This window comes from Gavialis gangeticus, unplaced genomic scaffold (assembly GCF_001723915.1).
Source record: "Gavialis gangeticus isolate Ggan-Ray unplaced genomic scaffold, GavGan_comp1, whole genome shotgun sequence".
Lineage (NCBI taxonomy): Eukaryota > Metazoa > Chordata > Crocodylia > Gavialidae > Gavialis > Gavialis gangeticus.
The window spans coordinates 16,121,648-16,134,714 of record NW_017729030.1 but is presented as its reverse complement, the minus strand read 5'-3'; the positions used below and the strand labels follow the sequence as shown (position 1 = coordinate 16,134,714).

The following is a 13,067-nucleotide window of genomic DNA, read 5'->3' as shown; positions in this document are numbered from 1 at the left end:
GGTGGGGGGATGCATGGCGCAGAGCTGCAGGGTACGAGGGGAGTGGGCAAAGGGGCACAGGCAGTGCCCACTGGCTGCAGCACATGGCTGTGGGGTGGGTGCACCACCCTGCCTGCTCCCCATGTGACACCCTACAGCTACGCCCTATCATTCCTGTGTGGAGGGGGCACACAGGGACAGACAAACAGCGAGGGTGACGGTTGCATGCAGCCAGATGCCGAGCAGCACTCTGTCCCCACCGCCTACCCATCATTCTTGCCAGGCACTTTGGCATTTGGATACATAGAGATCTATCTGCCCATTCCCCCCCTCCTTCCCTGCTGCAGTGGTGGGGGAAGGGGAGGAGCAGGCCTGGGCCCAAGGGTGGGGAAAAGCCAGGCTGCCAGGGCTGGTGGCAGCGGGGTTGGGAGGAGCAGGCTTGGGGCCAGTGCGGGGTGGGAAGGTGTGGAGGGGAGGACTGGGCCCAGGTCCAAGGCAGGGAGGAGACTGCTCCTCCCCTTCCCCAGCTGCTGTTGTGTCAGGGCACATTGGGCTGGGCCTGCTGCTCCCGCCCCACCAGACCCATTCCCCACCCCACATCGGGCCTGGGCGCACTCCTCTCCTTTCCTCACCACCATGGTATGCCTGCTGCTTCTTCCCCTGCATTGGGTCTGCTCTTCCCCCCCCCCCACCAGGTTGGCCATGGAGGCAGCAATGATGGAAGCGGGGAGGGGCAGGTGGAGGCCAGCGCCATTGGCCTCACCCCCCTGCAGCATCCTGACTCCGCTCTCCCCCTGGGCCGCTGCCATCACCTGCAGCAAAGGGTGTGAGGCCAGCTCTGGTGGCTGCCCCCCTGCTCCATCGTCACACCTACAGGGAGCAGGCTGGAGGGTAACAGCTAGCCTTACCCCCCATCCCGACATCATGGCAGTGCATTGCCACCTGTCCAAATGTTTCTTCACACTCTGATTGGCTATTTGTCAGCCAATCAGAGCGCTAATAAAGCATTATGGACAGACAGATAGATTAAGGCTTTTATCTTTTTTTATACACACACACACACACACACGCATGCATGAGAGAGAGATATATCTATAGAGAGATCTCTCATTTTTTTCATATATCTATCTAGAGAGACCCATCTGTCCATCTCTCTCCACACACACACACACACACACAGAAGGAGAGGGATCTATATATCTGTATCTATTTAAATATTGTTTTATTGATGTATTTAAAATTTTAAAGCAATTTGGAAGCCTACCAGTGCATCAATCACTATAATAAAATACACTCTAAATACCTATACATTTTGGCATTTGATTTTGTTTTTAATTATGGAAAATCTGAGCTCCCCCTGCCTGCTTTGCACACCATGATGCAGGTCCAAGCCCCTCACTGCTCCCCCCCCATAGCCCCATATGCTCCCCCTGAGCCCTGCTGGAGGGGGCCCCCAGCTGCCAGGGTTACAGGGCCAGGGACCTAGGTCTGCAGCCCCCTGCAGCAGTGCCCAAGTCCTTGCTGCCTCTTGTGTGGGAGGTGGTGGCTGCTACAGCAGCTGCTACAGCAGCCCACTGGCAGTGCAGCTGGAGCAGAGCCTGTGGTGGGGGGTGGGGACAGGTGGGGGCTTTCCTCTTCAAGCTCAGGCTCCCTGCCCTGCTGCCCTAAAAACCATAAATCCATCCTTCAGTCTAACTATCAACCCTTTAATATAACTGTACTCCACCCCCTGGGGACACAACTGTTAAATGCAATAGAAATGGTGAGAGAAAAAACAGTTTTCAGAGGGCTAGCAGGAGCCCTAAAAATAGTGGGAACTAGTCAGTTTCAGGGCTGCCACAACACTGACAGCTAATTAAACACCACTGATTAAATATACCATATTGTCAGTGCTGTGGTTTTAGCAGCCCCCACACTGTCTAGCTCGCTTCATTTTCAAAGTGTCTACCAGTAGTTTCATTGCTATTGCCAGCTTTCTTCTTTGGAAAAAAAGTTTCTACCTACATTTTAGAGGTGTCTGGAAAACAACCAGTATTTCATAAAACACTAATGTTCAACATTACTTCCCCCTTTGTTTCAGAATCTTTTGTGGAAAGTGGGAGGAGAAAGAAAAAATAAGAATATCCAAGCAGTCAAGAGACTGTGGCACTAATTGTGGCACTAATCCAGCAATGTAGAAAATTCAAGTTCAAATCCTGTCCATTTACAAGAGACCTGACCCTGGGTTCTCCCATGTTCCAAGTGACCACTAGCTTTAAAGAGCAAGTTAGTATTTGTCTCTCTCCCAATGATAATTTATTTAAACAAAAATGAACACAGCTTTAACAGGAAGGGGCAAGAGAAAATGCTATTACTGTGCATTGGTATGTGCACTAACTCAGGTTAAGTCCTGAAAAGTATGCCTGATAAAAGTTTCATTCAAGCTAACACATCTTCTCGAAGTGAAAGCTTTTCACTAAAAATCAGCTTCTTTTGATTAAACCATTTCAGTGAAAAATTTGACTAGTTTTACCCTTAAGTAGTGAAACAACAAAAGGAAAAGTAGTAGCTTGTTCCTGCTGCTTGATAATTCACAAGGGGGCAGCATTTCTTTACAATTCATTTTGTTGTAGGTTTACTGCTAGATCTGGTAGTGTGGAATGCTAAAACACAAAAAAGCAAAATTTTCTGAAAAATCTAAGGAAATTAATATGTTCCCATTAGATGTACAGCTGAGTTTATTAATTTGCTAGTATTTCCAAGTCACACTTTCTGAACAATATCAACACTGCAGTAATCAGAATACAGGCAAACATTTAATAAAGCATGTTTTCAAAGGGTTAAACCACTTCTTTCCATTTAACATAAGGAAGACTAAACTTAATGCCAGTTCATGGGTTAGTACTTTTGACAAGTGTAAGGTCAGCATGACAAACTATGTGAAAGAATAAATACCTTCTTCATCTTCCCATTCTAGGTCTAATGAAGTGCTGTCATCATTTCCACTTGTTGATTTTGTTTTGGTCATTAAATCACAGCTGCTCTCCGTGTTTGGGGTCAGAACAGTAGCATCAGATGAAAGTCCTACATCAAAAATGTATTTTTAAACACAAACATGTTCTTGGCTTCAAGATTTAACAGGAAAAGCAACCACTTTGACAGTGACTTTTACTCAAGATCTACTGTACTTACTAGAACCAAGACAAGGGTCCCTCCCTCTGAACCCCATTTAACATGGGGAAAGAAGCTCTTTATCCTGCATTCAGGTAGAACACGGGGGGTGGGGGGGAGCAGGTGGTTGCTGAAGCTCTGACTTTAGTGCCTACCCAGGCCCAGAGCTGCTGCTGATCCCATACTGACTCGGGTCCCCTGTTTTCCCCTCCATTGCTGCTATTTAAAAGTGTATGGTGATTTAAATAGACAATGTAACAACATACAAGTTAAAAATCTAAGCATTATCAATTATCAGTTGTAATTCATTTAAGTGTGCCATGCATATAAAGCAGGGGTAGGCAAAATGTGGCCCGGGGGCCGGATGCGGCCCGCCAGGCCATCCTATCCGGCCTGTGGGGCCCCTAAAAAAAAATTTAGAAAATATTAATCTGCCCTGGGCTGCTTGTCATGCGGCCCTCGATTGCTTGCCGAAACTCAGTAAGCAGCCCTCTGCCCAAAATAATTGCTCATCTCAATATCAAGCAACTTTTCCTACAACACATCAAATTCATATATACTTTATTTTACTAGAAGGAACTTCTGCTTGAATGCTGGATACAGTCTGAACATCTGCCTGTGATGCACAAGAGGCACACCTAGAGATGCCTCAAAAGCTTTATAAAAAAAAAAAAGCAAGGATACACGGTCCTACCTGGCCTTATTTAGAAAGTATATATTTAAAAAAAGGGCACAGTAAAAGTTCTCCTCCGAGAATGAGTCATTCAATCTGCTCCCTCAAGATATTTAGCAAACAATTAACAAACAAAACAAAACAAAAAAAGCAATGAGAGACTTACTACTACTCCGAAATGCTTCATATTGGAATTTTGTATTTCTTAAATAAGAATCAAAATCCTCCTCTGCCACTGTGCTGTAAAAACAATACATTATTACCATCACCCTGGATAATGTGTGGCATTTACAGTTCTTCAGAATGTATCTAGGTTTATCATTTTTAAGTCTCTGTGAATGGTCATCTTTTAGTGAGTCCTCATCTGGCAACCCGATTGGGGCCCTACCTAAATACTTAATTATAAAGTTGATGAAAGAAAAAGTGAGCTTATGTAAAACTACCAGGTTTACATAAACATCATTTTAACTCCCACTATTCCAAGTCCGCAACTCTGTCTTCTAAGACTGGCAAATGCCTTCCTAATTCATCTATTTTACACTTGACTAGTCTACAGTTATGACACAAATGTACAATTTAAAAGTCATTAAGAACACCACACTGGGGAAGGGGGATAATTTAGGGACTTTGAAGTGGGATGGAGTTTTGTTTGCACAATTTTAGTAACCCCAGTGAAATGCAGTACAACATAGACGCATGAATGACTATTTCCCCCCCTTGCTAACAAAAAAGTGTATGGGCTATATAAGAGAGCTGCTGAAAATCTTTTATTATTCCTTAACAATTAAAAAAACCAAAACTTTGTTTCATGTCTTACCTTTGATATTCTCCATTATTACCCACTTGGCTTCTCTGCATTATCCTTTGTAGTCTATGATGCTACCAAAAAAAAAAAAGTGTACATTGCCATCTATCAGCAAATTTTCAAGAATGAAACAGACAACATTATTTGTAAATGTCATACGATGACAAGCTGCTTTTTCCTTAGAATCTACCACCTCCAGCTCCCCTAATTTAGGGTAATCATTGTGAAACTTCACCTAAGTAAGCATCTGATTGAAAAAAGTCACAAGTATGTAATGGATACAAGCAGTTCTTTTCTTCCTAATCCCAAAGGCAGTCTTTGTAACAATTCCACATCTTAATGGAAAAGGGAAGAGCCTTCTTGCACATTTTGTATGCAAATTTGATCATGAGATGCAGCCTGCTCACAAACTACTTTTATTCCTTCTGTTTATTGTATCCTCAGTATAGCCAGTAAGGCTTTCTAGAAGGAGCTGAGATTTGAAGATCTGGTTGGTTTATTCTGTCCTTAGAATGTGATCAATAGGTAACACTGAAGCTGACATCCTAATGAAATCTACTTTTAAAAAGAGAAAGATATATTTCCTTACATGCTATTTTACTTCAGCACAAAGGAATACTGACACATTGCAAGTGTTTGATTTATACGAGCAGAAGCTTTATTTTGTTGTGGCCAAAGCTTATTGATTTGTTTAAATTCTGCAGTTTACAGGCTTCATTATATACTTGTATGCAAGAAGGGTTTGAAAAAAAGGGACAGACAGTCTAATAAAACAATCCCCTTTTCAGCCCCAAGAAGGAGGTTTCACTCATTCTTGATGTTTTAAGTTGCCTGGCATTTACTTCCTCAGACCTCTTGGACAAAAAAATCTGGTAATATATTTTAAAGGTAAACTGTTTCCCCCATAATAAGATTATTTAATACAAGCTAAAAGTGAAATTAGGATTTGATTACATAGACACACACAGTTTGCATATTTACCCAGATGTATAATAAAGAGAAGAGCAAAGAAAAGTGGGGGATAATGGAAATATGTAAAACGAAAGATTTATGTAAGCACTCTAACATGACCAGTAGGATTCTTTCTGGTTGGCTGAATGAATCTATGAAAATATATTACTTAACACAATTCTAAGTTATTACTTCAACACGTCTTCTCTTAGCAGAGGTCCTACAACACTTAGCGAACATTGCTGCATAATTAGACAATTTTCTGATGAATTGGAAAGTTATGGAATGCCTTCCTTTTCCACAATTCCATGATATTATTTGGGGGCAGAATTCAGTTTAGAGGGAGGAAAGGATAACACTGCCAGTGACCTAAATTAAGTCAATTTTGATATTAGCTACTGGTGTATGCAATAGATCCATCTTTAAATTTGTTAAAGTAGCTTCTCACAAATTCTTTGAAATTATCTCTTTATGTGGATCCAGCACAAACAACAAGAAAAGCAGCAAACTGATAAGTCCCAGGACATCTTTTTGCTAATATAACACCTAGTTAAACAATTTTTGTCACAGTGGCAACCTATACATGTGCCCGACACCTGCTCCAACATGTTCTAAATAGATTTGATTAATTGAATCTGCTGCAGCAGCCTCAGCAGCATATGTAATTCAGCATCCCCATACTTCAAAATGGTGGCCGGGGTGCTTTAACTAAAGGTTGTTGAACAAGCTTTAGTTAAAGCATTCCCGCTGCCATTTGGAAGTGTAGGACACTGAATACATGAAACACTGTGGGTGCTCTAATTAGAGTAGCTCCCAAGAGCCACTCTAATTAGAGTATCCCCCCTTTTCCCTTCCCTTGCCCACTTCGAAGCACTTGTAAAGACACCCACTGTGACTACTACTAGAATCAAACAATCCACTTAAGGCATATTTAAGAAGAATCACAGTGTCCAAATCAGATTCATAATACTATATTTCCAATTAAAAACTAGTTTGTTGATTTAGTAGAACAGTGTTTGCCAGAAAGTACACAGAAACCAACAATTGCTGCTAATTAGTACGTATTTTGAACCGATTTCTAGTTCATCATGTCAGTGTTACAGGTTGAGGTTATATTCCCAAAATATACTTTATACAATAGTTTAAAAAAAAAAAGTGTGTACTGTTTTTGTCTAGCTGCAGCTAACAAATCATTTTTGCTAATAAAAATCACTTAAAATCTTTTGTGATCAGACCTAAGGAAGAATATCTTATGTTCAACCACACAGTTGATCCAAAAAATAGATCTCACCCAAAGAAATCCTTGCTTCTCGCATAGTTTACAGACTATCATGGTTACAACACTCTTACACAACCTTAAATATTTTGAAAGATTAACTGACTTCCTCCTATCCCTCTCCACTTTTTATTGATTAATGGGATTTGGAGTCCCTTTTCAAGGAAAGTAATTTTATTAAAAATAAAAGATGTATTATAGAAGTCTTAAGAAGGTCTATTTTAAGCACAGAAAGGAGCAGAAACAAAAACAAAATCCAGAAGTGCAGTCAGTCTCAAAAGATCAAGAAAGAAGAGAGAACATGGTACCAGGATAAGAAAAAAAATGTAGACTAGAAAGACACCTGGAATTTATGGGAACACATGGTAGTAGAAGACAACTAGAATTTATCCTTGCCTTATAGTATCTAATAAACTGTACTCCAAATATTATAGTTGTTAGACTTGTAATACTGAAGATTTGATGAACTGTTCTGCCATGATATCTTGTGAATGCATGGATTCTTTTCTTCTGTGAGGTGATACATGGACTGATAAAAGTTGCTTAAAAGTAACATATCAGTGTCCTGGCAGAAGTCCTGTTCTCCTGGATATATTGCGACCACAACCACAAATTCCACTTAAATTGACCCCACCACCCCATATAAATTAAAGTATGTTCAAACTGATGGTAAAAAAAAAAAATCAGATGGAACATTTACATACTTGCAATCTTTCGACAATGTTATCACATTCTTCAGTGAAGTGTACCATTTAAAAAAAGGCATGCTGGATTTTTAACCCAGAGTTACTATTCATAAAACTGTACCCATATGAAGAACTAAAAGCAATAAGTATTAGAAGACCAACCAGCAACTGCTCTCTGAATAACAAAAGTGTGTATATACACATACATACCCCCCCCTTAATTTACATATATACATATACACCTAATTTAAGTGAAGGTTAATGAAAACACCCAAAGCAATAAGCACCAGCTATTTAACATCACTGTTCATAAGCATAGCTGCATTATACAAAATGGGAGCTACTCTGATAAAAATACTTGATGCTAGGACTGCAGGCACTACACATGGAAACAGGCACTGCTGCCAGCCAAACTGCTTCTCAAATATAACTTCTAAGAAAATAAAACTGTACACACAAAAACAGAACAGCAGCTCTGATATATATTGGGGTCTTTTTCCCCTCACCTCCAAAAGCTTTTTCTGCTTTGCTGCCCTGGCTGCTTCACGCTGTGCAGCATATAAAGCCTCTTCTTCTATTCTTAACTTCTCCTCTTGTAAGGCTAACTGTATATAAACAAAATAATAAGGGTTAACAAAAGCAGAACCTATCTATCTTCCTATAAATACAAACATAAGCTTATTAAATTAAAAGAAAATGTTACTCATGAAGACAAACAAAAAATAAAACTGACCACAGCACGTAATCACCAGAAACTTTGATTATCTACAGTATTGTAATTTGATTCTAAGAAAAAAAACTAATGACTCGTTAAATGGATACTTTGAAAACCGTGCAATGTTTTAAATGCATATGTAAGTTTTATGAAGAACACTATAGTGTAAGGTAGAAAATGTCAAACATGAAGCATCTGAATTTTATTTAAATAAAGACATTTAATCTGAAGTGATCCCTAATCCCCACATCATATTCAGTGAGTTGCCACAACAGGTTAAGATGGGTCTATTACGTTTTTCATTGAGAACATTTTTCCTTTTTCCCTGACTACCACACACAGCTCATTCTGCTCTCCCAAGGAAAACTGTTAAAATTTAAGTGAACATTATAAAAAATATTTCTTTCTTAAACACATGAAAAAATAATGCAAAAGCAATTTTCACCACAAATCAAAAGGTCTTGTTCTTTGAGTTCTTTTTTGAAGTAGACCATTATTTTTAATCATTAGACTACTCATGTAATACAAACCATTGCAATTATTTACCTCGGACTGAAGTTTCACATCAACTGCTCTTTGTTTTTCAGCAATGGAATCATAATGCCTCTCTCTCAGATCAGCAATTTCTTCCTCAGTCAGAGGTCTGCAAGAGGAAGGAAAAAAAATGGTGGCACACTTTAGCTCTAAGTCTCCAATTACAGTTTACAAGAGACAAGCTAATAAATGGCAGTTAATTTAGGTCTCTAAACTGTTCAAACAGCCTTGTTTCTCATGGTCTAATTTGACTGTTTTCTTAATCCAAACATAGTAGGAAGCTAAAAGTACAATTCACATCCAAACAGTTTAAAGTCCCACTGAACTGAAGGCAAGTCATTCACTGTGGGTGCCTATACACAAGCATGGCGGCTGCTCTGATGTGCTGTAATTCCAGTATGTCAGAGAAGACTTGATTAATGGAATAATCGAATGGACTTAATTAATCGAGTCTGCTGGAGCGTGTCAATTACTATGCTTCAGCAGCTTCCTGCATCTCATGTATCAGCATCCATGTGCTTAAAAATGGCAGCAGGAATACCTAAACTAAAGCTCGTTTGAAGAGCTTTAGTTCAAGCATCCCTGCCACCATTTTTAAGCCTGGAGAGCTGATACATGAGACACAGCAGTGCTTTAATTAGAGTGACTCTCCAAGTCACTCTAATTAAAAAGAGTTGACCCCCTCCTAACTCCTGGGGCACATGTAAAAGTGCCTTGTGTTTCCTCTCAAACATCACTATATGTCCTGCATGTTGAGACAACCAAAACACCTTTCGTTAGTAAAAAGTTCAAATGAAATTTATAAAATTAAATTAATAAAATTAATACATTCTCCAACAGGTGGACTGGCAGACTAAAATACCTTCCCCACTCCTTAAATTAGTGGAGCTAAAACTGGCAAACAACTGAATGTGTGAAACAGATTACTGTATTTATTCAGTTCTAGAATGAGGTTTTCCCCTTGTTCAACATGGGGAAAACAAAGCCTGGTCTCAGAATCAAGCATCAGACTGCTTCACCTGGGAGCTCTGGGAAGCAGCAGTACAGGGAGCCTGGTTTGACCATGAGACCATCAGCAGCAGTCAAGTTCCTCCTCTCAGCCTGAATCCCCTCTCTCTCTCTGGCAGAGAACAGACACTGGAAGGAAGAATCTGCACACCATTGCTGTTGTCCCTGGCTGAGCTGGGTTCCCTGCACAGTTCCTCCCCACAGCTCCTACCTGGACCAGTCTAACACCCAGCTGACACAGGCATGGGAGCAGCCCAGAGCTGCTCCTCCCGTGTGCTGCAGGGAGAAGCTGAAGCAGCATGCAGCCTCTTCCTTCCAGCCTGCTCTCACTGCATGCAAGGGAGACCTGGCAGGGTGAGTACTGAGCAAAGTGTGTGGGGCAGGCAGAAGCGATGCTACAAACATAATCACTTTTGCACTGCTTGCATACAGCAAAACTACACCTCGAAGATACAAGTTTAATGGAGAGGCAAGATAAAACAAACAACAAAATGGTAACGGAAGTGAAATATAGACAGAACGTCTGCACAGCTTTACCTTGGTACAACTGAAGAAAGTTATTAACTTTAGTTTTTATACCTATATTTTAAACATGACAGCAGTCTTGCTGTATAGATATTAAGCTTTGGTTTATTTATCAGCATATTCATTTAGCTGTTTAGGACTATTTTATGCACAATCAGTTAATGTATTTTAAAACAATACCTACTAATGAAGAAACTTAAATACATCTGAAAAAAAAACCCAAATGTCACAGCCTTTCAATGAAGGAAGGAGAAGTATCAAAAACTAACACAATATATTAGATGATTTTCCTGTTCCAGACTAAAGCAATATTGTCATTTCATTCTAAATTGTCTAATGTTGCGTTAGATTTAATGAATTATTAGAAACAGAAATATAAATGAATAAAATTACCCATTTAGAAGCATATAATAGAAATTTCTGAAACAGATAGCTGAGTGTCAGTATGTGTTCTGACAGGTAAGCTCAGACCTTCTCATACATAACAGAGATGACAGAAAAGTTAATCAGGAAAAAAAGCACTTGAGACAAATAATTCTTACCTCTGACTGCTTCCTGGGCTCTCCCCCTATAATTTAAATTATAAATACAAATTAAACATTTAAATCCAAGTAATTAAGAGGCATGTTACCCAATTAATCTTTAAAATAGAAACAAGTCAATGTTCATTTGACCTTTTTACTGGTGTAGATGGATGCAAAGAGTTTCATCACTGGCTGCTGAAAAAAACCTCCAGAATGCTGAGGACTTCGCAATAAAGTTCCACCTTCCTTATTCTAATGATCTGCTTAGCTACTCAAGTTTTACCCAGCTGTGAACCACACCTGGAACAAGAGTGTTTTTCGTCTTTATGAAAAACGCTTGTTTTCTTTGATGGACTGGGGAACTTTACAATTTTTTTTTTAAGATTACATTGACAACAGTGTCTATCATTACTAGGATGAACTTGCTTGTCACTGAATTTGTAAGGCTTATTTTGGACATTCTTTCAAATACCTCACAGCTTTAGCAAGTCAGTTTATTCTGTCCCTTATCTCCTCAGCAATACAACTTACATAATTCATGCCGTTGTCTGATTCAGACAAAGTACCTTTGGGTACGTCTTTCCATTCCATACTTTCTACATCAGTGTTTTTCAACCTGTGGTCTGCAGACCCCGGGGGGCCCAGAGACAGTATTTAAGGGGTCCATGAAAGATTACTATGATCAATCAAAAGTGTGTGAATACCCACACTTACAATTAAAAGAGGTCCACACCTCCATCTGAAGATTCCAAAGGGGTCCACACCTCCATTTGAAATTTTTTAAGGGTCCAAAAATGAGAAAAGGTTGTAGAACAGTGGTTTTCATCACTGATCTGTTCATTTAATTCTCCATTACAAAGGGAGAAGAGACCTAGGCAATCCCTTCCCAGGGGAGGCTGCAATTTCCTAGCTTGTCTTGTTCTAGAAAAGTATAGATTAGAACTTTATCTAAACACTTCTGAAGAGCTAGATCAGAAAAAATTTTCCTTTTGGCTTTTGTGCTTGTTGCTCTTTGTTTCTTGTTTTTGATGCTGTCCAGTAGAACTAAATACTACAAATACCTCACCAAAGAAATTTGCTCCAGTCAAGGCAGTAGTATTTTTTTGGCAGATTCAGGACTATTAGATTTGAATACCTTCATTAGGAATTTATTAGGCTAAGTTTAAAAAGGTCTACAATTATGTAAACTGGACAAAAAAAAGTTGTGCAGCAGAAGTCCTTTTTCCATATGACTGCAGATATAGAATCAATAAGAAACTAACGAACTATATAATCAGTGACCTACCTCCTTGCATTTGGCTTAAGAAATGAAGTTCAGGGCACAAGAGAGCACTTCTAAGGCGCATACTACTAGAAGGGGTTCAGTACAGCCTCCAAAGCTTCTATAAAAGTTCAAATTAGAGCCTGTAATAGTTTAGGGCCCAAACTAACATTCCTCAAATTGCCCATATAAACACAGTATTGACAATGTTAGTGCTCTTACATTTCAGTTGACTGACTATTTTTAGTTATGAAGGACACACACACCCCCCTCTGAAAAATCTGATTTCAAAATACCCACAACTCCTCCCCTCTCCCAAAGGACTGCAAGAATCTGTGCTTTTTCTTTGCTATCCCTCTTCCACTCAAAAACTGTTCCCAATCAGAAGAATATTATTTACAGTACTAGCATTCTGGGGAAGGAAACTTAATGGTTTAAATAGCAGCAATTCCATTCCAAATAGATCAGTGCATGAGTTGATTACAACTAGGTTGGAGATATTAATCTTAGGACTACATATAATTAATAAAAAACACGTTTTACAACTAGGTTTTATAATACAGCACAGAAGTACTTACCTCATCACTTTCCACTAGATTTTCAAACTGCAAAGAGAAAAAAAACAAAGACTTATTGATAAGCCTGGTCATTCTGATACACTGTACTTCTTTTAATATAACATACTTGTTTGTTTGGTTTATGTTACAGAGATGTTACATAAAGACAAAATATTTATCAAAATAACTGCAAAAAATAGATATTATGTTTTGTCTGATCAACATCCCTACAAAACCTAATAACCAGGAATCTGGGTTTTGTTTCCTGCAGAAAACCAGAAAAAAACATGGATTTTCCCTTTTAACTGAGAAAAGCGCAGATTTTTCATTTTAACGGGGAAACATGCAGACTTGTCACTTTTGCAAAGAGCTAAAGAGCTTCTTGCAGGCTGGCAAAGTCCCGCTGGGGGGGGGGGGGGGGGG

At 39.5% G+C, this 13,067-nt stretch overlaps 1 protein-coding gene across 1 annotated transcript in view; it reads right to left on the bottom strand.

Moving 5' to 3' along the window:
- The window catches only part of AP1AR (adaptor related protein complex 1 associated regulatory protein), a gene marked incomplete at its 5' end in the record, with an annotated part of 40,774 nt that overhangs the window by 10,665 nt on the left and 17,042 nt on the right, over nucleotides 1-13,067 (bottom strand). Inside the window, 7 exons of the mRNA XM_019521822.1 lie at nucleotides 2,914-3,042; nucleotides 3,969-4,042; nucleotides 4,620-4,681; nucleotides 8,027-8,125; nucleotides 8,782-8,878; nucleotides 10,845-10,870; nucleotides 12,666-12,692. Coding sequence (XP_019377367.1) covers nucleotides 2,914-3,042; nucleotides 3,969-4,042; nucleotides 4,620-4,681; nucleotides 8,027-8,125; nucleotides 8,782-8,878; nucleotides 10,845-10,870; nucleotides 12,666-12,692 — 514 coding nt within the window. The remainder of the gene's footprint in view (nucleotides 1-2,913; nucleotides 3,043-3,968; nucleotides 4,043-4,619; nucleotides 4,682-8,026; nucleotides 8,126-8,781; nucleotides 8,879-10,844; nucleotides 10,871-12,665; nucleotides 12,693-13,067) is intronic.